General features: G+C 36.6%; 1 protein-coding gene across 3 annotated transcripts in view; it reads left to right on the top strand.

Annotated features, from left to right (window-relative positions):
* The window catches only part of MBP (myelin basic protein), a 166,108-nt gene that overhangs the window by 60,721 nt on the left and 80,997 nt on the right, over nt 1-24,390 (top strand). For all 3 annotated transcript variants that reach the window (XM_058178976.1, XM_058178975.1, XM_058178978.1), the window contains exons 2-3: nt 1,251-1,323; nt 20,069-20,162. In XM_058178976.1, the coding sequence (XP_058034959.1) occupies nt 1,276-1,323; nt 20,069-20,162 (142 nt within the window). In that variant the 5' untranslated portion in view covers nt 1,251-1,275. The remainder of the gene's footprint in view (nt 1-1,250; nt 1,324-20,068; nt 20,163-24,390) is intronic.

Here is a 24,390-nt window from a genome sequence, read left to right as displayed (position 1 = left end):
TCATAAATATGAATTGGTTACCAAGAGTCTGAATTTTGATCATACTACCATGAGGATGCTACAACAGTCATAAGTGTGAAAAATAATCATAAATCACTTTTTCAGTGATTCCTGTTGTAATTCGAGGACTACCTGTAGGACTAGTACAACCACCCTTATATGAAACAATATTCATTCTCTCTCTCTCTCTCTCTCTCTCTCTCTCTCTCTCTCCCCCTCCCTCCCTCCCTCTCTCTCTCTCTCTCCACCTGTATGATTTCGTCCAGTCTCATTCAATTTTATGAAATAAAATTCATTCAATTGAATTTTATGAAAAGCATTTTTTCTTTTTCTTTTTTGAGGAAAATAAATGTCAAGTGAAATTTTCATGGGTTGATTATGAGGTTCTTATATTTACTATAGTTACTGTGAAACAAAAAAAACAAAACTTTATGATTTCTTGACACCTTTCATGACAATCTAAATTAAAAGTTTAAAAGCACTCTGAAAATAAAATTTTAAAAAATGGAAAGCTTTTCTGCAAAACATTTTCTTAGTTTGGTACAGCTTTTAATTCACCTTCAATACATTTCTAATATTTTTTTGTCATGACAATGCATCATTTTAAAATATGTGTCCTTGTGTGTAGAGAGCTTTACATTATTGGATTAAAAAGAGGAACATGAAACAGTTGTCAAACATGAAACACTTCTCAATCGTCTGTAGATGTTCACAGGATAAATACATTCCTGTACTTCTACATAGATGAAATTTATCTCCTGTACTCTTCAAAACAAAGTTGTTCACACCAACGTATAAAGAGATATTGTTGGCTTTTATTGGATCAGTTTAATTTAGTGCTATAATGATCAGTGTCAGATATATCAATTGTTAGATTTATCAGTGATTTACAGTTTGGAGAGGTTTTGCCTCAGAAGCATGCTTTGCAAATAACTTGGGACTAACCTCTTAAGCACTACAATTTGCTTTGGTCACTATACCTACATTAAGCTGCCTTATACCAAAGGAAGACATTGATCTCAGAACTGGTTGCAATAACTGGGAGGGGGGGGAAAGCATTTTAAGTTGCCGCAGTTTTTCCCAAGCCTGGAGCATAGTATGAACTATAAAATCATAAAACTACATTTTCCATAATAGTATATATAGACTTAGAGGGGGTATAAATTTTAGGACAATATAGTTGTCTAATTCACACTTAAATCATTGTGGGGCTTCTAACCATCTTTTTAAAAAATATTCTTCTATTGTAGCTCTGGAAGGAGCCTAGAAATCATCATGGGGAATCAAGTTCGAAAACAGGATCAAATTACTGAGAAGGCAAAGGTAAGGAAAAGCATTATCCTTGCAAGTAGGTCAGTGTTTGGAAATACAGATCTCTCATTACATGTTACAACATGATTTGTAGGTGAAGCCTTATCATTACGACACTGTGCAGATTGTATTTCCCCAAATCAAATAATAGCTACAAGCTCAAGGATTTCCTTGGATTTCAGATTACCACATTTTTTTCCCTATTTTTTAGTATTAAACCATCTGCAAACAAATATACACAAAATTACAAATTTCACCTTACATGAAGAAAGGTAAAAAACATAATGCATAAAAAAGTAAAAAGACAAAAACAATAGCAATTACACACGTAGTCCAAGTTCGCCTGATTTTATAGATATATTGAAAGGGTCAAGGGCAATCTTGGGAGTTATGGCGTTCCAGGGGGCAGGCACTGCAACATAAAAGACATGCTTCTGGGATTCTATATGAAGTGATATCCTACTGGAAGACTTAACGGGATAGGCACAAACAACTATGGAGGGGTAGTCCCTACAAATAACCTGACTCCATGAAATAGAGGATTTAATAAGTGATAACCATCACCTTGAATTCCACCTGGAAGCATGCTGGGAGCCAGTACAGCTCACAGAACAGAGGTATGACATGGGAGTACTGAGGTTCCCATAACTTCCTGTGCTGCTGCATTCTGGACCAGCTGCATCATCTGAATAGTTTACAGTAGCAGCTCCAGGTAGATTACATTGCAGCAAGCCACTTGGGAGTGACTAAAGTATTACAATGCTGTGACCTTCTAAAGGCTCTGCACAGGTACCTGTGCACTCTTATGTGTGAATCACAGACAAAGCAATCTGCAGGAAGCAAGTGTTAAAACGTGCTTTATGACACAAGCTCTGCTCTTTAAGTACTTGCACGCAATGTTGCAATGAAAATATAAACTTTTGTCATGTCAACACAACACGTTTAGTTATTTTGGCATCATTATAATTAGGAACAGTTACCTATGACTACAGAAATCAATATGAAGGACCAAGGATAAAATCAGGGTCGACTTCAGCAGATCTTTCTGTAGATTGCAGAGTTTACGAAACCCTAGAAATCTTGTGGAACTCTATCAGGATAACGTGAACCATTAAGCCAATACATATATATATACGAGAAAAGAAAAAAAAATACTTGTTCAAAATACTTGCATTTCAAAGACCATTAAAAAGATTAGTTCCAGGAGCTGGAATTAATATGATTCTATCTGAATCACAATCTAACCAACAGCAGATCCAATCTATTTAATAATACATTTGTGAATCTATGGATTTAACTGATGCATCACACAAAATTCACACAAATGCACAAGGGTTTCTAAAAAGCCTGCCCACTGAAACCCAGTTTAAAACAAAATTAAAGGAGGAGATGAGGAATAAGGGTTTATGACCACCTCAAAACTACTTCCAGCAATTTTGAGTTATTTTTTTGTAATCAGTCTTCTTCAACTTCAATGTTGTCAGTTCCACTGTTGCTGAATTCATCAAATCAGTTCAGTATCCTTTAGGTACTCTTAAATCCCAGGATTAAATTTTAGAGGGAGAATTCATGACAGGATTCTTTTCTCCGAGCTGTCTTTTTACTCATCCAGATTAGGTGAATCAAGACACACACACACACACACACACACACACACACACACACACACACACACACACCAAACTTGAAATTGTCAATTTGAAGCTGGTAATCTTGTGACTACCCTATTTCTAAGGAACACTCATTTCCAATTCCGATTAATTCCATTGAGTTCACTCAATGCCTTCACTCTCTTTCAGGTCTGATTATTGAACCTCACTGCATTAATATTACTCAGTATTAGCTTCTGATTTTGTTGTATTCATGTCGGGAATGAAAGGGTTCAGTGAAAAACTATGCTAAGTGATATGTACGCATATAGAGTGGGTCTCATGCTGAGAATTATTTAAGATGTGGAAGAGTGATTTATGCCAATTACAATTCTATTACCTTTTAAAAAGTATCAAGCAAAATGCTTTAGGGATTTTTACAGTCATATGAAAGTGATAGATAGAGGAATACAAATTCTTCAAAAAAACCAGACATCATAAAAGAGGAGGCAGAGTTGCACTGTATGTAAAAGACACTATATTGCTACAGAATTGCATGAAACCAAAGACAAAAACCACCTAGAATGCATATGGGTCATCATAAAAGACAAAAAGAATGACATGGCCATAGGTTTATACTATAGGCCACCCAATCAAGGGAAAAAAATAGATATTCTTTTTTCCAATCAACTAACAGACATATGTAGGACATCACACAATAGTCAATTGGAAAACTAATTCTATACCAAGTGAAAAATCAAATAGGTTCCTAACCAACCTACCTGACAACTTTGTTGTCCAAAAGGTAGAGGAGGGCACTAGAGGGACAGTCATATTGGACTTAATACTAACAAACAGAGAAGAAGTGATAGAGGGAGTTAAAACTGCAGGAACCTTGGGTGAGAGTGACCATGTCATACTAGAATTCAACATAACACAAACGGAAGCAGTAGAAAAAAATGATACCAGAGTCTTAGATTTTAAAAGAGCTGATTTTAATAAACTCAGATAGAACTTGGGAAAGATTCCTTGGATGAAAATCCTAAAGGGGAAAACAACTCAAGAATCTTGGGAAACCCTGAAAAATATTATCATAAAAGCACAGACCAGTGCAATACTGCTGAGAAAGAAAAACAAGAAATCCAAGAAGAAACCAGCATGGCTACACAAAGATCTCTCTGACAAATTAAAAGAAAAAAAGACAAGTACAAAAAATGGGAAAAGGGACACATAACTAAGGAAGGATATCAGCAGACAGCCAGAATCTGCAAAAATGAAAGTCAAGAAAGCAAAGGCTCAGAATGAGCAAAGACTTGCAACAAAAGTCAAAGATAACAAAAAACATAAATAACAAGAAAAAAATCAAGGAAACAGTCGGTCTGCTAAAGAAAGAAGACGGCAAGGAAGTAACAGGCAATAGAGAGAAAGCAGAGCTGCTTAACTCATTCTTTGCATCAGTCTTCACGCAAAAAGATACTATAGCCCAACCTTCCAGAAACATAACTGTAAAAAACAGACTGGAAATAAAAGTTAAAATAAGCAAAAAAATAGTAAGAGAACACCTGTCTGATCTTGATGAATACAAATCACCAGGACCTGATGGATTATATCCCAGAGTTCTAAAGGAGCTGGCAGATGTCATCTAAGAACCATTGCACCACATCTTTCAAAAATCCTGGAACACCGGGGAACTACCAGAGGACTGGAAAAGAGCTGATATGGTTCCCATCTTCAAAAAAGGGGAAAAAAACCAGACCCAGGAAACTACAGACCAATCAGCCTAACATCAATACCCGGGAAGATACTGGAAAAGATTTTTTTTAAAAAAACAGATCTGCCAACACCTAGAAACGAGTAAAGTAATAACTAGCAGTCAGCACAGGTTTGTTAAAAACAGATCATGCCAAACCAATCTTATTTCATTCTTCAACATAGTGACTAAATTAGTAGACCAGAGAAATACTGTCGACATAATAGACTTCAGCAAGGCATTCGACAATGTAGACCACAACCTACTTCTTCATAAGCTAGAAAAAAGTGGGATAGATAGTTTCACCACCAGATGGATTCACAACTGTCTGATAAACCATACTCGACAAGTAGTCCTTAATGGATCTAAGTCTACATGGAGAGAATTAAGCAGTGGAATGCCACAAGGTTCCGTCTTAGGCCCAGTACTCTTCAATATCTTCATAAATGACTTAGATGAGGGAATAGAAGCGGAACTCACTAAATTTGAAGATGATACTGAGCTGGCAGGAATAGCTAACATTGTAGAAGATAGGCTTAAGATCCAGATGGATCTTGACAGACTTGAACACTGGGCCCTATCTAACAAAATGAAATTCAATGTAGAAAAAAGTAAAATCTTACACTTAGGTAAGAAAAATCAAAAGCACATATATAAACTGGGGGAAACCAGGCTTAATAGCAGTGACTGTGAGAGGGATCTTGGAGTCTTAATGGATAATCGGCTAAATATGAGTTAGCAGTGTGCAGTGGCAGCTAAAAAAGCCAATGCAATCCTAAATTGCATTAACAGAGAGATGCAATCAAGATCAAGTGAGTTACTAATACCATTATATAAAGCCCTAGTAAGACCACACCTAGAGTAGTGCATCCAGTTTTGGTCACCACAATATAAAAAAGATGTTGAGACTCTAGAAAAAGTGCAGAGGAGAACCACCAGGATGATTAGGGGACTGGAGACTAAAACATATGAAGAATGGTTACATGAACTGGGCATGGCTAGTCTAGTAAAGAGAAGGATCAGGGGAGACATGATAGCAGTGTTCCAATATTTATGGGGCTGCCACAGAGAGGAGAGGGCAAGCTGTTTTCCAAAGCACCTGAAGGCCAGACAAGGAATAATGGATGGAAACTGACCAAGGAGAAATTCAACCTAGAAATGAGGAGGAACTTTCTGACAGTGAGAACAATCAACCAATGGAACAGCTTGCCTTCGGAAGTTGTGGGAGCTTCATCACTTTCAAGAAAAGATTGAAGATTCTGCCATTTGTCAGAAATGGTGTAGGGTCTCCTGCTTGAAGGGGGGGGTTGGACTAGATGACCTATAAAGTCCCTTCCAACTCTGTTAATCTGTTAAGTATCAAGTTATTTTTGAAGTTAAGGTCAAGAGTTGGTGACTTACATAGATGCATAGATGCTTTTTTTTTGCATAATGTAGAAATGGTTTGCAGTTGCCTTGTGAAGGACATTATCATACTTTCTAATCTACATCCTTATCCATACTAACTACTGTAGATTTGTCTCTGCTATAAACACACACACACACAAGTTCTGCCTCCCATCTGGACTGATTATAAGTAGCCGTGGTGTGATTTTAATACTTTAAACTGTGTAGTCGTATAAATATTTTGAATGAGGTGAATATTCCTTCCAAGTTTCATTACTGAAGTCTGATTTGAAGTCCTATCAAAATGTCATTAATCTAGACAGTTGTTGTTAAAAGTGTCTCCACAAAGTCTTTACAAAGTCTTCAATCATGTCTTTGTTTCTGAAAGAGTAAAGAAATATTTTGAAGTACTCTTGATAATCAGTCAGTAATTAATAATTGTAGTGAAAAATGTAATGACAGGAAGTAGCAGCTTCTTTGTGGTTTCAGGTGACAAAACTGGTGGGGAAGAACTAGGAAGGTTGAGTAAATATTTTCTGTATTCAGCAGGCTTCAATATGCCCTTGGTGCTCTTTTTTCCCTCCACATTACCATCATACCTAACACAAAAAAATAGAATAAACTCTTCAAAAAGAAATAAATTTCAACTGACAAGCTGACTTAAGCTACTATTCATACAAATAGAAAGACAGAGTATAAAATTGATCATAAAATAGAAAAAAATAACGATTAGTTTTTTTTAGATTATTTTTAATATTGACTTTGCTTGTGAGCTCCATGTTATTTAGCAGGCCTTCTGACCCAAGAGACCATCTCAATACAATAGAATTTTCTTGCGTTTGATATTTTACCAGGAATTATATGAAAAAAATTACTGCAAAACAATAATATTTGTGTGATACAGCTTGTTAGGTTTCAGGACATCTCAGCAATAAATTACAGATCTCCTATAATTCTTTATTCAATTCTTGTCTGGGCTATATTAGAAATTTCTCAGAAAAGATTCACAGGGTTTAGAATCTTTACTTGATAAAGTATTATGAGTAAATCACGGAAATACCACAAACATAGTGTGGCTATTCCTCAGCAAAGCCTTATAACATTCTTCTTAATAAAAGGGTGAAACTGGGCTAAACTAGATTACTGTTGGATGGATTCATAGTTGGCTAAATCACCACACCCAAGGAGTACACATCAATGGTTCCACTTCAACTAAATCTTAAGAATTTTGCCTGACAGTGTAAAATGTAAGTGGAAAACGAAACTAGGTTAGTGCAAACAGTTCCCTTCCCCTAAATAAAACCTATTTTTTCTTTGGGGTTAGGCAAGAAATGGAGATACCATTTCCTTTTAATAATGAAGTTTTCATCCATATATCAAATGAAGCAAGTTTATAAAATAAAGCCATTTATGGGAATAAGCAACAAAAACAACATTTGAAATTATGCTTTTCATGGAAAGGATGAACTCGACTATTTTTGTCTAAGGCCAGAATTCTGGTTTCATTGTGTTTCACAAAACAGCTTGTCTCATTCAGTAAAGTCATGGAGAGAAAAAAAAGAACTGTGTTTCTTTACCTTAAATTGGCTTTTCTCACATTGTTCTTAAAATACTGCAACTTAAAAAATATTGGCAAACAGTAAATTGTTTTTGATGCCCCCTTCACAATTCATTTCCTTTGTTTTTCTAGCCTCCATTTTGGTACTTGTAAATCCTTTTCCACATTCTTTTATTCTATCACCATCCTCCCTTCCCCTCCATTGTAATTCTCTCTACAGACCAAGGGTTTGTCAGATGTTACAGCAGTACATAAAAGCCTCCTGGCCTCTAGCATTATTATACCTCCTTCGTAGAAGGTTCTGGAACCAATGAATTGTTTTGCGTATAGTGTACTATTGCATCAGAAAGACACACTCTGGCAAACTCCATGGGCTGTTTCATGACCCTCTTAGGGGCTACCACTCACACTTAGAAAAATTATGTACTACATACTCATGCTGATGTGAGAAGAACAAGACTCCTATGAATCCAACAACACTTTTTCCGTGTATGCGAGAGAAGCGAATTTAATTATAGGGGATCTTAAAGATTGCCTGCTTTACAGAGAAATCCTATTTTAGATGTGTGGACAGAGTCTGAGGGTTCATAAATTGGTATTGATAGTGGGGTTAAAGAAAAGGAAGGTAAGAGAGGCTGACTGAATTTTCTGCAAAATAAGGAACTAGCATGGTTGTTTTAAGAATAAAGTGAGTAAGATAACTTTTGTCTCATGGAGAAATGCAAACAGACTGAATAATGCTTGTGCTGGTCTGTTTTTTTCCACAGGGTAAAATGGCTTGACCTCATACAGCCTTGATTCAAAGCTTATAACTTGTACAGTACTGAAAATTGTCTAAAGCATTTTTTTTTAAATCAAGGCACATCTCATGAAATAACAATGAAACATCCATTACACTGAACAACCTAAGTGGTTAAGAAGCACACTGCAAAGCTTGACCTCAGTTAGAGTCCACTGTTAGTCTAATTATCTGAGAGGGCATCTGAAAGAAAAAGGAAAAGAAGGAAGGAAGGAAGGAAGGAAGGAAGGAAGGAAGGAAGGAAGGAAGGAAGGAAGGAAGGAAGGAAGGAAGGAAGGAAGGAAGGAAGGAAGGAAGGAAGGAAGGAAGGAAGGAAGGAAGGAAGGAAGGAAGGAAGGAAGGAAGGAGCTGCTAATGTCTTCCTGGTTAACCTTATAATTAAAGTGAAAAATCTTGAATTTTGTACACTCACTTCTTAATTTAATTATAATTAAACTTGTTTTAAATATATATTCCTATAGCTATATAGGTAGAATTTTCTTAAACAGCAGATAAGATCAGAGTCACGTTCTGATTTAGATTATAAGCCTATTTGTTTATTTCTTAGATGTATTCCCCATTTTTCATTCAAAAGCTTAAGGCAACATACAATAGGAATCCATCCTACTATTTCCACACACACAACAACAATCCTGTGAGGTGGGTTCAAGGCAGACGTATAATATATTCTAAAAAGAAAAAGGAAATATAGAAAATTCACATTTTGAACCAAGAAAAAACTAATTCTGCCATCTATAATGCTTAGTTTACGCAACTCAGTATATATTCAAAGTGTTTCAATTAACATTTTTCTATTGCTTTGGTTGTCTTTTTGCAACTCTGAAGTCAACCTTATTGACCTCCGACATTTTCATCATCAGAAAGTGTCTTGCAACCTGAAGTACTTTGGTGCTATCTTCTTCTTGTGTGCTATACAGATTAGACAAGTACATGAAATGGGAAATGGAAAACCAGGTTAAATTATGGAGGAACAAATCTTCTTAGTTTGGCAGCATCTTTTGAGTCGAATAAAGGAATGTCGGGATTCTTCATCTGTCTTTCTCCACCTCCTCTGCACTCATTTTATCCTGTTCTTCCATTGATCTTCCTAATACTTTCTTTCCCCATTCCAAAGACATAGGCAGTTAAGAGGAGGCACAGAAAAGAAGCACTGATACAGATAAACTTATTACCTTTGGACCATTCGTTTAACAACCATTGCATTCTAAGTTGGTGCTATTAAAAGTTATTTATGATCATTGAACTCACAACCATCACAGCTTCCCGGCAGTCATATGATCAAAATTCAGACACTTTGTAATTAACATGTATTTACCGTGGTTTCAGCATTCTGGATTGATCACATGATCACCAATTGTGACCTCCTTAGGGGCTTTCGACAAGCAAAGTCAATGGGAGAAACCACATTCACTTAAGGAGTTTGCGATTTCTTTAACATCTGCGGCAAAAAGTTCATAAATCAGGCACCATTTCTTTAACGACTGAATCCCTTAGCAATGGAAGTTCGGGTCGCCATTGTGGTCACAGGTCAAGAACTACCTGCAATATGAGAGGCTGAAGATGCCACACTCAAAGCCAGGGACAGTATTTGATTTTTTCCACCCAAACTTTTTAGCATTGACTCAGATCCAGTGACACTGATGTTTAAAATGTTTTTTGGGATATTTTAAAATTTTTGGATGAAGCAGAAATGACAAAGTTTCTAGTCCGCATTTACTGAATTCCTAGGATAGCCAATCTGCCAAACTGACTACTGTCCTTGTTTGACCATACATCAGATGGGAAGATATCAAGTACATGGGGAAAATCAGTGGCAAGGGGCTCATAGAAAAATATACTTCATGACAAACACACATCCTCAGTGACTGGCATATTTTTTTCCCTCTCCTGGGGTGGAGAAGAAATAAGGAAGAAGAAAATCTAATCCATTACTATGGCTGAAGTAGAGGAAAGGATTCTTAAACTGACTTTTTATCCCACTGGTTCATGCACAAAAATCAAGCAGTTTAAGGCTGCAGTGTATGAAATCCCTAAGAACAGGGAAACTGAAGAAGTAATCAGACCGCAATAAGAACTGCCAGTATTTGTTCAGAGCAAAAATGAACACTCATACAGGAGTAGCCCTCGGTGAATGAAGTGAGAGGACCTTTTCAAATAGATGTGTTCAAGATTGCTCAAGATGTCTTCTCATATAGTCATGGGGAAAAATAAGTAGTTAATACTCTAGATTTTTGCCAAAGGGAAGCAGATATGATTTTCCTTCATTTTCAAAAAAATAAATACAGACTGAGCTGTAAAAATAGTCTTCTGTGCCATAATAATCACACATTTCCATTAGGTACAGCAAGCCATCACTGAGAATAGAATAGAATAGAATAGAATAGAATAGAATAGAATAGAATAGAATAGAATAGAATAGAATAGAATAGAATTTTTTATTGGCCAAGTGTGATTGGACACACAAGGAATTTGTCTTGGTGCATATGCTCTCGATGTACATAAAAGAAAAGATACCTTCATCAAGAAACTTAAGGTACAACACTTAATGATAGTCATGAGATACAAATAAGCAAAATGCAAAATGCATTCTGCAAGAAACAATATCAATATAAATCATAATGATACAAGCAACAAAGTTACAGTCATAAGTGAAAGGAGATGGGTGATGGGAATGATGAGAAGATTAATAGTAGTGCAGATTTAGCAAATAATTTGACGATGTTGAGGGAATTATTTGTTTAGCAGAGTGATGGCGTTCGGGTAAAAACTGTTCTTCTGTCTAGTCGTTCTGGTGTGCAGTGCACTGTAGCGTTGTTTTGAGGGTAAGAGTTGAAAAAGTTTATGTCCAGGATGTGAGGGGTCTGTAAGTATTTTATTAAATACAGTATAAAAGCCATTTTGTGCATGCTTATTACTTCCCATAGCATTTTGCAGTCAATTCCCTATTTGTTAGTTTCTTTAATTTCCAGAGACATGAAGGGCTTAATGGTAATTAAAATATCACATTCTTTTGGGGAGAAGGGACTTATGGGAGACTTTGCAAAACCGATGCATTAGATCTAATGGAGGCTTACTTTGTTTAATTACTTTTTTTAAAAAAATGATAGTCCACTAACTATTCCAGTGATGTAGTCTTGGAAAATTCCATGTTGCAGAAAACAGAAACCAAGAGATACAAGTCCAGGTTATCCCCCTAAGGTGATTTCTCTCATTGCTTTTTGAGCAATCACATGTTCCGTTTGAAGTGTTAGAAAAACACTTTTTAAGTAGTGTAGACGTATCTTACCTTACCTTTTCCTTTTCCAAAATGATTTCTAGAAGAACAGGAATGTTCATTTGGAGATGACTCAGGTGTCACCTGGGAGGGGAAGGCACTCCTTGGTATGGTATTTGAGTGAATCATTTCCTTGTGATTTCAGTCTGTTCCATGGGAACTTATAATTGATCTGCCATAGGAGGACTGTAATGGCTTTCTAGTTTGTTTCATAGTTGAGGTTCAACAAGATTTTGCAAAACTATTGTTATTATTGCACCACTATACATAGCAAATATCATCTTTTAGTAGTTGTGACTCTTACTACTTTTAAATTATTAATAATTATTATCTGATTATTAAGCAATATTGCACATGCATATAAATACATACACATTCAAACGTCTATGGGTGGTACATCATAAATATGGAATAACCTCTACTTTCTTTTCTGACCTGTCTGATCAGCTAAAAACTAAAGTGAGGAATCTATTGACAAATTATTTAGGATAAAGAAATTCTTAAAGAAGATATTTGAGGAAGGTTATAAAGCAGGGATGTCAAACTTGATTTCATTGAGGGCCATATCAGGGCTGTGTTTGCCTTGGAGGGCCAGGTTGGGCGTGGTCAGCTTAACATCACCTGTGGTAGCCCGAGCGCTCTTCCAGAGAAAACGGGCTCCTGAACTCTGTTTTCACCTGTGATGGTTTCCTGCAATCCTCTGACAGCAAAAATGGAGCTCAGGAGGGCCACCCTTCACTGTTTCCAGGGCGGGCCGATGGGCCAGATCTAAGCATCCCATGGGCCAGATCCATCCTCCGGGCCTTGAGTTTGACACCCATGTTTTAAAGAGAAAAAGAAAATATCTGCATCTTTTTCAACTAAATACAAATTTTGCTTCTTACATAAGCTGTTAATACAGTGGGTGCTGATGTTTCTTTAAACCTTGCAAAATGTTCTTCCATTATGATATGGCAACAGCTATTACTGAAATGAAGACAAAAAATAATAGTGATAATAATGAAATGCTCAATTTCTGTGTAGGTAAGAAAAGCAGAGATTCCATTGTTCACTGTTTAACCAGGGAGAAAAAGGAAATCATCTTTTTTTTAAAAAAACCCAACATCTTTTCAGATGATAAGTAATGTTTTGTCAAGTGACTATGTCAGTTGATAACGGCTTAAAATATCATGAATGACTAGAAAGAGAAAGATTAAAACTCCTAAGACGACATGTGGCAGGAGAACAGAAAAACAATACGAGCAAATAGCCCAAAATCTTGTGAATTTGTTTCAGAAGTAAATTTAATATTATGGGAAAATTTCAATTAGGTGAAACATATATATTTATTTAACAGCTTAACTGCCAAAATAGTGTACTAATATTCAATGTTTGCTGCACCTGCAAGGTCTTCATCAAAGGGGAAGTCAAGGAAGTAAGATATGCTGTGTGTCTTATTTCTGAGAAACTCTCAGGAAACAGAAAGCTTTATCTAGTATTAATCTAGCTCAGTCTTCTGCCATCTGTTGACATATTACATTCAGTAAATCTGCTGTTCCCTTTCTTCTTTCAAAATATAGGTCTCCATGTAAATGCTGCAGTCTTATGTACAGTATGCCAGTGGCTAAATCCTTCTCACCCTAGCAAATAAAAGCTGCTTTTTAGAATTAGATAAGTCATAATAGTGACATGTACGTGAGCCTTACTATTCCTACTCACCTCCCTGCTGTTCTTAGTATAATAACAGATCCTGATATTGATTCATTGTTTTATAGAATAAACATATTTTCAGGGTGAGTATGTATATCATTAAAGTACTGTGGGTTTTAATAAACAGCTTGAAGAAATTATACAGATAGTCAATTTAAGAAACTGGGACGCGGTGGCTCAGTGGCCAGGACTCTGAGCTTGTCGATCAAAAGATTGGCAGTTCAGCGGTTCGAATCCCTAGTGCCGCTTAACAGGGTGAGCTCCCGTTACTTGTCCCAGGTTCTGCCAACCTAGAAGTTCGAAAGCACGTAAAATATGCAAGTAGAAAAATAGGGATCACCTTTGGTGGGAAGGTAGCAGTGTTCCGTGTGCCTTTGGCGTTGAGTCATGCCAGCCACATGACCACGGAGACGTCTTTGGACAGCGCTGGCTCTTTGGCTTTGAAACGGAGATCAGCACTGCCCCCCTATGTGCGAGGGGAACCTTTACCTTTACAATTTATGAATGTTCATTTAATCAGAGTTCAAAGCTACAATGACCTTGGTAAAAGTGATGTATGACCTATTGGTAAAATTGCAACCATCGCACCAACCACATGATTGTGGGCTTGCAATTCAGGTATTTGACAACAGGCTTGCATTCATGACCAGTTGAAGTATCCACATGATCATGATTTGTGATCTCCCCAGTCAATTTCTGACTCAGGGCAAGTGCTGAAATCTTGCAGCATTTCAAACATTCTTGACTTATGGCTTAAGGGTGATTTTAGGAAAAAATAAAAAATAAATATGAAATTCTTTTTCATAAGGAACAAACATTCCCTTCCAATCGTCTTTATTAGTTTCCTCCATCTAATTAATGGGTTATTGGCAGTGATGATAGCAAAAGAAGGGCCGTGGTGGCTCAGGCTGTATGATAGCCTGTTATTAAAACACAGCAGCCTGCAATTACTGCAGGCTCGAATCCCACCAGGCCCAAGGTTGACTCAGCCTTCCATCCTTTATAAGGTAGGTAAAATGAGGACCCAGATTGTTGGGGGGGGGACAATAAGTTGACTTTGTAAATATACAAATAGAATGAGACTATTGCCTTACACACTGTAAGCCGCCCTGAGTCTTGGGAGAAGGGCAGGATATAAATGTAAATAAAAACAAAACAAAACCTCATGCAATATATGCAGTTAATTAATTAAATTGTACTTTTTATTTTTCATGTTACCTCTGGTGTTTAATGTGAGAGGTTTCTTCCCCAGCAGTTTAAGCTACTTCTGATGTTTGGAAAATGGGAAAAAACCCATTAAAAAAACCCTTAGAAACTCTGATTCTCCAAATTCAGAGAAACCACATATCACACATACAACTTTATAATGCTAGTTTTTCCTCACTACAGTCTATATCAGAACTAAACCAGTGCCAGATAATCATATAAAGCAGGGGTCTCCAACCTTGGCAACTTTAAGACTTGTGGACTTCAACTCCCAGAGTTCCTGGGAGTTCTGGGAGTTGAAGTCCACCAGTCTTAAAGGGACCAAGGTTGAAGACCCCTGATATAGAGAGCACCAGGGGAGCAACTATTGTGTTGTAGTAACTAACTTTGTCAGGGATAGAAGAGTCTCATTCTGGGACACTGTTATTTTGTAGGTTGTAAATGTGAGAAATGGAGAAGGAGCAGGAGGTAAGAGGAAGATAGCTGTGATATTTTGCTTGTATCTTCATCTATAGGCCTGTTTCCCTTGCAAGGTTCCCATTTTTCTTCATGTTTTACAGTCTGATTCAATTTCTAAGCATGTTTTTTTTTAATTGAGATAGCCATGATTAATCTTTATTCCTGATAAACAGTCCTTCATTTATTTTAAAGTTTAGATTTGCCTCCTATGGTCATTTGTCATTTTTATATTATTTATTCTTCTGGCTATTTTAAACCTTACTGCTTCTTTATATGTTTTTAATTGGGTGGGGGTTTTTTTGTATTGTTAAAGCTGCCCAGAGTCTAATGGAGTAAGCAGCCATAACAAATTTAATACACTGAACTGAATTGAATTAGGTAGTGTACGGTGCCACTGGATGAGTAAACCATATTATCATACAAAATTTATTTTCTCTGCTGACATGATGAATTAAGAGCGTCTTAAGATTCATATGCTATCTCCAGGCCTTTTGTTTTGACTAAAACAAAGTTCAAAAACATATATAATGTCAAAGGTTGCTTAACCCTTTTCCTTTAAAATTCTTTTCTCCTTGCGCTTTAAAGGTCAGATACCTGCTGCAACAATGTCAAGGTTATTTATTAACTGTAATTAATATCACATAACAAAAACAGCCACACTACAGAACAATTTATGTGAGCCATATAAGAGTCAATAGGATTCATTTAAACAGGTAATGCTCAAATTATATCATTTGTTTTTACTCCCACATTCCAGCCATAGTGCCACAGGCGATTGTCATACAAAAATTCAGATAAGTTGCTCTTTTGAAAAAAGACTGCATAAAACAATTGAGTGAAAATTCATCTATTTCATCTTTGCCATTTAAAAAGAAATTCCACTCACTTTGACAGCGAATCATTTGAAAGGATTGCCTTTTATTTTTATGCTGAAAAATTGCAAATTCTGAATAAGCAAAAGGAGCACATAAACATCTGAGAACCATCAGAGATAAGACTGGTTCTTGCCAAAGGCTTTCCATAGCAAAATTATTCTTTCTTACAGTATTATTATTTTATTTATTTATTATTTTATTATTTCAATTTCTATCCCGCCCTTCTCCCGAAGGACTCAGGGCGGTTTACAGCCAACTAAGAACAACAAATAAAAAAATTAAAAACAGATTTAAAAGATTAATTTAGATAGGCTGAAAATACTAAAAACTATTAAAATCCCCATTAAAAACTATTAGGCCAGTCCTGCACGATGGAATAAAAGAGTCTTCAACTCACGCTGGAAGGCCCAGAGGTCAGGGAGTTGGCGTATCCCTGGGGGTAGCTCGTTCCAGAGGGCTGGAGCCCCCACAGAGAAGGCCCTCCCCCGGGGGTCACCAGTTGACATTGTCTGGCCGACGGCACCCTGAGGAGACCCTCTCTGTGGGAGCGCACTGGTCGATGGGAGGCCACCGGTAGCAGGAGGCGGTCCCGTAAGTAACCCGGTCCTAAGCCATGGAGCACTTTAAAGGTGAGAACCAACACCTTGAATTGCAACCGGAAGGCAACCGGAAGCCAGTGCAGCCTGCGCAGGATAGGTGTTATATGGGAGCTTTGAGCCGCTCCTTCAATCACTCGCGCGGCCGCATTCTGGACCAGTTGAAGCCTCCAGGTACTCTTCAAGGGGAGCTCCATGTAGAGAGTGTTGCAATAATCCAGGCGGGAAGTGACGAGGGCGTGAGTGACTGTGCATAGGGAATCCCGGTCCAAGACGGGACGTAACTGGTGTTTCAGGCACACCTGATAAAAAGCTCCTCTGGCGACGGCTGTCATATGTTCTTCTAACGACAGCCGTGCATCCAGAAGGACGCCTAGATTACGAACCTTCTCCGTGGAGGCCAAAGATTATTAAATATATATTCCACCCTTCCACATATATATACAGAGGTAGGAGTTTCCTTGCATTATTTCTGAGACAGTTTTGATTCACCAAACATATATATACGTATATATATATACATATATACATACATATGTGTATATATATATATGTATGTTTCTCTTCAAAAGAATAGCAATTTTTAAGATGTTAGAATTTTGCCCTGCATAAAAACTTAGGGTGGATCCCATGGTGCACGTGTGGAAGCAGCTGATGAAAGAATGATTATCCTTGTTTCTCCTACATCTACCCTCATCCCCACCCAGATCATATTTTGAAGCGTATAGAGGATTGTGGAATTTTTTGTGCCCTCTGGGCTTGGTTGCTTGCTTGCAGACATTTCATCACCCAACTAATAAACATCATCAGTGTGAGTAAGTGTTTATGTATAAACTTGCTCCGCAAGTTTAGGCAGGGGTGTGCTTTCCTTCTTGGTAGTTCCTTCTTGATTAAAGTATTGTATTCTTCCTGATTGTTTGCCTGGAGTTGATCCCTGCTTATTGGCATCTTGGTGCTGTGTTCTAGTCTTGTTTTCTTCCTAGTTTTTTTTAATTATCTCTTTTGAATGGTATGTAAATATAGATTATAGAGAACTGAAGGAGAGAAAAAGCAGAAAGTCCCACTCGTAAACACTGGATTTTGCTCTTCTTTCAAAGAGTAAATTGAAATATAATGACAGTATTGTCATTATATTGTCACTATTGATAGTAATATAATTGTAAGGTTATTTTGCATTGGGGGCTAACTGCAATTTGTGAAATCTTAAACTAAACTTTGCTGGTGTGGAATTAGTCCGAAAGTTTGCTCATTTGTACATTCTTTTGCATCGCCTTTCTTTGGTGTGGGTATGTAATTTTCTATCCTGTGGCCTGCAACTTTTTATTCCACATTAGTTTAGATAGACATTAGTACTTTGATTGACTCTTCTCTTATTGGTTATATCTGTATTTCGGATAGATACATGATGGTGGCATGCTGAACTGACGATTGCACACAGCTAACACATAATCAAAATTGGAAATGTTCCTAAACTAACTGTTGGAATATCTGCAATTTATGGGAATCAATTTCCAATTTAATTTGGATTAGAATAAAAACCATGTTAATTAAATTTTAGTGGAAATCTCATCGTCATGGTATTTAAGATTCTCATTAAAGTGCACCATAAGCTTGTCACGAGCTTCTCCAGCCCACTGAGTGAGTATGAAGTGAATATTATTTTCTTGCTCTTTTCATTAATTACAAGCAGTGGCAAGTAGTGCCATCTTAGGGCACCAATAAAGAAAATTAAACATCTTGGTTAAAGTTCTGTTCAATTCATTATCCATAGCTGAAAACATTCAAAGTGTCTGCCCAACTCCAGTCCATCTAATATGCCTGTAATGAGCATCCCAATTTATTGCAAATCAGGGACTGAATTGAAATGCAAAATGAAGCACATCAAAATTGCCTGTCAGCGGCACAATCTTAACACGTAACGTAGGCAATTAAATAGCTCCACTTCATCTTTAGAAAGCCAGCAGATTGCTAGTATAAATGCTACATATTAATATCTGTTTTGTTTTCCACACATCAGAAAATCAGAAAATATCACTAATGGAAGAGTTTTAATTTTAATAGCTTGTATATTGCATTTCCAAAACTTGGAGACTACGTGGTTTTTCTTTTCTTCTCAACAACCTTGATGAAACATAGCATCCTTTCCGTAGCTGACATAATTTGTTAATGGTTGTAACTTGGTGCAAACATTAGTGAATCACCAGTCTCAAATCACATGCACACATACACCCTGTTGTTGCTCCTTGATTTTTAACTGCGTGCCAGTTAACATTTGGACGCTTGAAAGTGTTTAAAATGTTGTGTATTTCCAGGTAGTTTGATGTGGTCTTATATGAAACTTGGGCTATTTTGACTTTTTATCAGTTAAGTGATACAATGCAGGTAAAGATATATCAATATTATGTAGGCAACAGAATTCTGTTCAACTCCATTCTATTTTTCAATGGTTATTCAGTGATGGATGGCAGTCAGCATGGAATTTATCTCAGGATGTCTGTGGCTTGCAGAGATACAATGCACAAAGCATCCAAAACCAAGAGGTTATCCACAGCTAAGCAGTAGTGTGTAACTTTTTTTAATGTGATATGTGAACCCATACTTTATGACTTCTTGGGGTTTGTAGCCTTATGCCATCACCTTTTCCCATATCTCAGAATATAACGTAGTATCAATTACCATTTAGTTCAGTCCATCTCTTTTAAAATGGCAAAGAAAATATCTGATTATTTAAAATGCTTTTAAGAGAAATAACTCATCAACAGTCCTTACATATCAATGTACATTGCCTGGGGTCAAATCTGAATAATTTACTAGTTATTTTTCCACTGACATGGTTCTAAATTTTTTAATCTAGGAGTTGCTTTGGAAAAAAAAGAGATCTTTAAAACACAATCAATTGTCAAATAATGTTCTTTGAGTGCATGCTTTTTTTGGGGCGTTGTTTAAGAATTGCACGTTATATTTTTTTAAAAGATGAAAAATTGAAGTAGGCCAAAATGAGGTGAATCAGCTTCAATTATATAGAGATGGAGTTGGTCTTGAAATCTGCTTCGTCCAGTCCTCTGATAGCTACTGAACTTGTCTGTTACTTTGCTCACACCTTAAAAGCAATAAATAAATAAATAAATCCACCTCTTTCCTACATTTATTTGTAATAATTTGGTAGCATTAAACTTATAGCTATATCCCAGAACCCATGGAAGTCTGTACTGAAGTTCAAGCAGCCTTCTTCAGCTGAATCATGAAAATCAGGAAGAGGAAGGAATAAGACCAGCATTTGCGCCTCATTCTGTGTCCAAATTGAAGCTGAAAGCCTAAAGAAGATTATGCTTATTACTCCCCTTGAAGAGAAGTAATGCAAAATTTTCTCTACTACCCAGTTAGTTGAATAAGCATTAACTAAATTATAATTTGATGTATTATCCTGGCCCTTCCAGTTTTTGGAATGTGGTCCAACGATGTCAGAAAAGGCCAAATAGAGCCATCATCTGAAGAAGTTTGCACAATTTGGATTTGCTAAATAGCCAATTTTTCTTATGGCTATCTTTTTAACATCCTTACAATATATCTTTTCAGAATACTAATGCAAATGCTGAGGAGGCTGAACATAAGGATAGCTCCAAAGCAATCCCGTTAACCCAGGAGCCTTCAGAAGACAATGAAGTTTTTGGTAAGTCTCCTCTTGACATTATTTTTCACACCTAAAAATAATTTGGTATAATGAACACGAGATCCGGTTGCAAGTTAAATAAAATCTCTCTGTAGAGATGTACAAAACATGGTAAGCTCACATCTTGCAAAAAAAAAACAACCTCAGTTCAAACTAGGAATGGGTAATATTTTGTATGGTGGCAAAGTTTTTTTTAATAATATAGGATTGCTTTATGACTATGGGCAGGATGTTCTCTTCTGGCTTCTGATTTGGCACGGATTTATTTTATTTTATTTTAAATCAAGTTAAGCGGATGATTGACTGTCCCACAATTTTTCATATTTTCAAAATGGAGTGAATTATTGGGAAGACTGAAAATAAAGCATATATAGGGAAAATAAGGGGAAGACCACAGACGGAACTTAGTTAAATTAGTTATGTAGCACCTCCTTGAATAAGGTTTTGGGTTTCATCAGATTCACTGTAGAGGCAATGACTCAAGGCAGATCTTTTGAGCCTCCTGCTTAGATGTTCCTATGAAGTCTTAATTCCTACTCCCATTCACTGTCTTCTTACTTCTTATTCTCATCACATATCATCAATGTTACAGAGTGTGGAAATAATTAAAAGTCAGCCTCTTTTGAAGAGAAGAATTGCTGCTTTCTCCAATCAATGAAAATGCTGTATCTCTAATGTTCTGGATTCAGTCAGAAAATCAGAAATTAGTGGTTAAACCCTAACAACTCATGAGGGAATTGTGAAGGTCATCCTGGCTTTGTATAAATGGGATTAAACAGGAGAAGCTAGTCTGAGGGGGAACTATCTGCTAATTTTTTTTTTAATCAGGCCTTCCAGTTTTTCATTTAGGTTTCTGACCAAAGCCCAGTCCAAGTATTTTCCTTGATTGTTTGGCTATTAATTTCGAAGGAAAATATACATTTCTAACTGGGTAAATAAAATAATAAAGAAAGCTAAAATATTCCACCATTTGAGGTACAGATGCTATCTATGTAAATAAAGAAGGAATTTTTAGAAAGCCACTGAGCTGTGTTAATGAAGAGTAAGTCAGGAACTAGTCAGAAGGGGGAGTCCTATGTTTACATTTTCTCAAGATCACTTGTGTGTGTCCAGTCACTTGTTTAAAATAATTCCCACGCTAAAATTGATGGAATTTATTCTGAAGGGAATATATACCACACAGTTATTTTGCAGTAGACACATATTTTGCTGGGATCTAGGCATATCAAAATAGTTATAAAATTTTAGCAGTTTAACATTTTTTTAGATGATAACATTTAACATTTGCAGTAATGAAATGTGATAACCTATCTGTGTTATCAGCTTTTATCTACATAATAGATTTTCTACTAAAGTAATCTCATCTGGCCTGGGATATTTTTGTTATGAAAGACTGATAACCCTGAGGGCAAATGTAATAGTAGGAGAGCTGGTTTAGTCCATGGTGGCAAAAGATCAGAAAGCTAATAACACCTTTTTCAACTTCCAAATTTGTTAAAAGAGTTAAACTCTTGATTTTTTTATAGCCCAGAGAACAAAGAATGCTTGCCACACAAGAACTGGGATATTAGCCTAGCTATGTTTGAAGGTGGCTGCACTTATTATGTGATAATGGTTTTCTCAGTTCCTACTTTGGGTATGTTTATATCCTGCCTTTCTTTTAGGAGCTACAAGGCAGGGGTGAAATGCTCCCAGATCGGACGGGATTGCACAACCGGTAGCGATGGCGGCTGCTGGTTCGGAGGACCGGTAGCAAAAATCCCTGGCCCCGCCCCCCCCTGCCTCTGCTGAGCCACACCATCTGCAGAGTTTTTTGTTTTTTTTACTTTTAAAAGCCGGTTTTGCTTCAGCCGAAACAGGCCTTTAAAAGTAAAAAACAGCAGAACCTTACTTGTACTCTTACTTGTAGAAAACATGTTTTCTACAAGTAAAAGTAGAGATTCTAAGGCACTTACCTGATTACTGATGAATGCCTGGCCACAGCCCGAAAGCAGTTTCAGTTTCAGCCAGACAGAATCAATCGCTCAGCTAATCTATTTCCTCGGTGATCAACTGGCTGGCTGAGGAACTCTGGGATTTGAAGTCCACAATAAAATAAAATAAAATAATAAAATAAAATATTTGTGCAGCTTTCTGAGATTTGGTGTGTTTCTGTAGTGTTTCACTCTAACTACACAAACACACAAAATCTCAGAAAGCTGTATGTGGCATATTGTGTGTGTGTGTGTGTGTGTGTGTGTGTGTAAAGTGTGAAAGTTGGTTTTTGAGCTTTTTGTGGCTATGTGAAGTGTGAAGTGCAGCTGCTTTTACATTGTGTGTGAGTCAGTTGTGTTGTGTTGTGTGTGTGTAAAGTGTGAAAGTTGGTTTTTGGTACCTCTTATTGTTTTTTTATACTTTGTTTATTATTTTTATTATTTATTGTTATTGGCCACGCCCACCAAGCCATCTGACCACCAAGCCACGCCCACCAATTAAGTCACGCCCACAGAACTGGTAGGGAAAATTTTTAGATTTCACCCCTGCTACAAGGTACAAAATTCTCCCCTCTCCCAATTTATTCTTGCAGAAATTCTGAGAGATTTTGCTGAGCTAGTGATTATCCCATTTCATCCATTATCACTGATTTTTTTAAAGTTATTGAGTAAATGAGTGTGGTTGAAGGGGGAAAAACTCATGACTGTTAATTGAAAAGAAAAAAAGAAAAAAAATGCTATTATTTTGCTATTTGTCTTATCTTCACCTGTTGAAGTTATGTAGGCAGCAGGAACATCAGCAGGCTTGATGCTCCACACTGAATCCTTGGCAAAGGATTAGATGTCTAAATACTCAATAGTAATTTTTGATACAAGGAGCTGAGTTGGTATGAGTTGATCTCTGGCAACCCCAAATTTATCCTGAAATATCAAATTTATCCTGAAATATTATATTGTCTTTTGCTAGGAGTGTGAAGATAGCTTTATATATTTATTAAAATCATAAGCTCTTTGAATTAAAGTTGAAATGGTGATTCAAATGTCCATTTGAGTACTTGATTTTAGCTTTATAAAAGTCTTCCTGATATAAAAAATATTTCTATCTCTAGATTAGATTCTGAAAGTTGATTTTTTTTCCTGCTAGCACTAACAAGGCTGCTTCCTGTTAATGACTGGAATCAAACAATAAAAAGATCAATCTTTTCTTTCTACTTCAAAAACTCCCTAACACATTAATAATCTATAAAAACCCCAACTTCATAGGAAATAATTGTGTTCGAAAGGTATTTTATACATGTATTAGAAGAATGACTTGAGAGAGGGACATAAATGGTAAAGAATATACCAGAAGGGTAGTTTTCCCCATATGGCATTTTCCAGATGTGTTCTCACTTTGGCGAAATCAGATTGGAAAAAACAGTGGTTGGGTTGCCCCTGGTTTGGACCGGTTCGCAAGAACTGGTAGTAAAACCGGCGGGAGGCTGCACCCACTGACCCAGACATCATCAAGAAGCTTCCGCGCGTAGCCCCGTTGCGAACTGGCAGTAAAGGTAAATAGAACCCACCCCTGGAAAAAACTATATGGCATAGACATTCCTTTCTGAATTGGACTACAGGTAGTGTAACAGAAGACTTAAGTATAGTGCAGGAAATCTTACTATGTAGAAAATCACTCGGTATTTAAGGATATTTTATATCTTGCAATACTTTTATTTCAGTTTTACTTCTTTTCAGCAGTGATAGTGGAATAAGATTCAAGAACTGAAATTCAAAAAGAAGACAACAGCTAGTTCTAATGAGATCTCTACCTATTAGTCAGTTATTCTATTATGAGGTGAATAACAAAATCATTTAATAAGACTGATGTCTGAAAATATAAGAAGGGCAGAAAACTTAAACATTCACCTATCTGACTATCTCTGATAAGCAACAAGTAAGAGAAAATAATCTTTTGCCCCTTCACATATTTTGTTCATTGGATATTTTACAAGACTATTTTGCAAGGCAATGACCATAGTAAAGTTTTAAAAGTTTACTAATGTTTTAACTATGTTCTGGCTACTACCACGCATTTCCATAATCAAGTATTTATTACTAGCCAAGGCATTATTACAAACTCAAAGACAGATCAAAGACTTTTTTGTTTTGTTTTGCTTTCATTTCAGATAATTAAGTAATATTTCTAAAGCAATGCAGGAATGCAAATGCTTCCTGACTATTTTGTAAAAAGGAATATTTTTAATCATTGGAAAAAC

Source organism: Ahaetulla prasina, chromosome 3 (genome assembly GCF_028640845.1).
Source record: "Ahaetulla prasina isolate Xishuangbanna chromosome 3, ASM2864084v1, whole genome shotgun sequence".
NCBI lineage: Eukaryota > Metazoa > Chordata > Lepidosauria > Squamata > Colubridae > Ahaetulla > Ahaetulla prasina.
The sequence above is the reverse complement of the archived record's forward strand: the minus strand, read 5'-3'. Positions and strand labels throughout refer to the sequence as shown.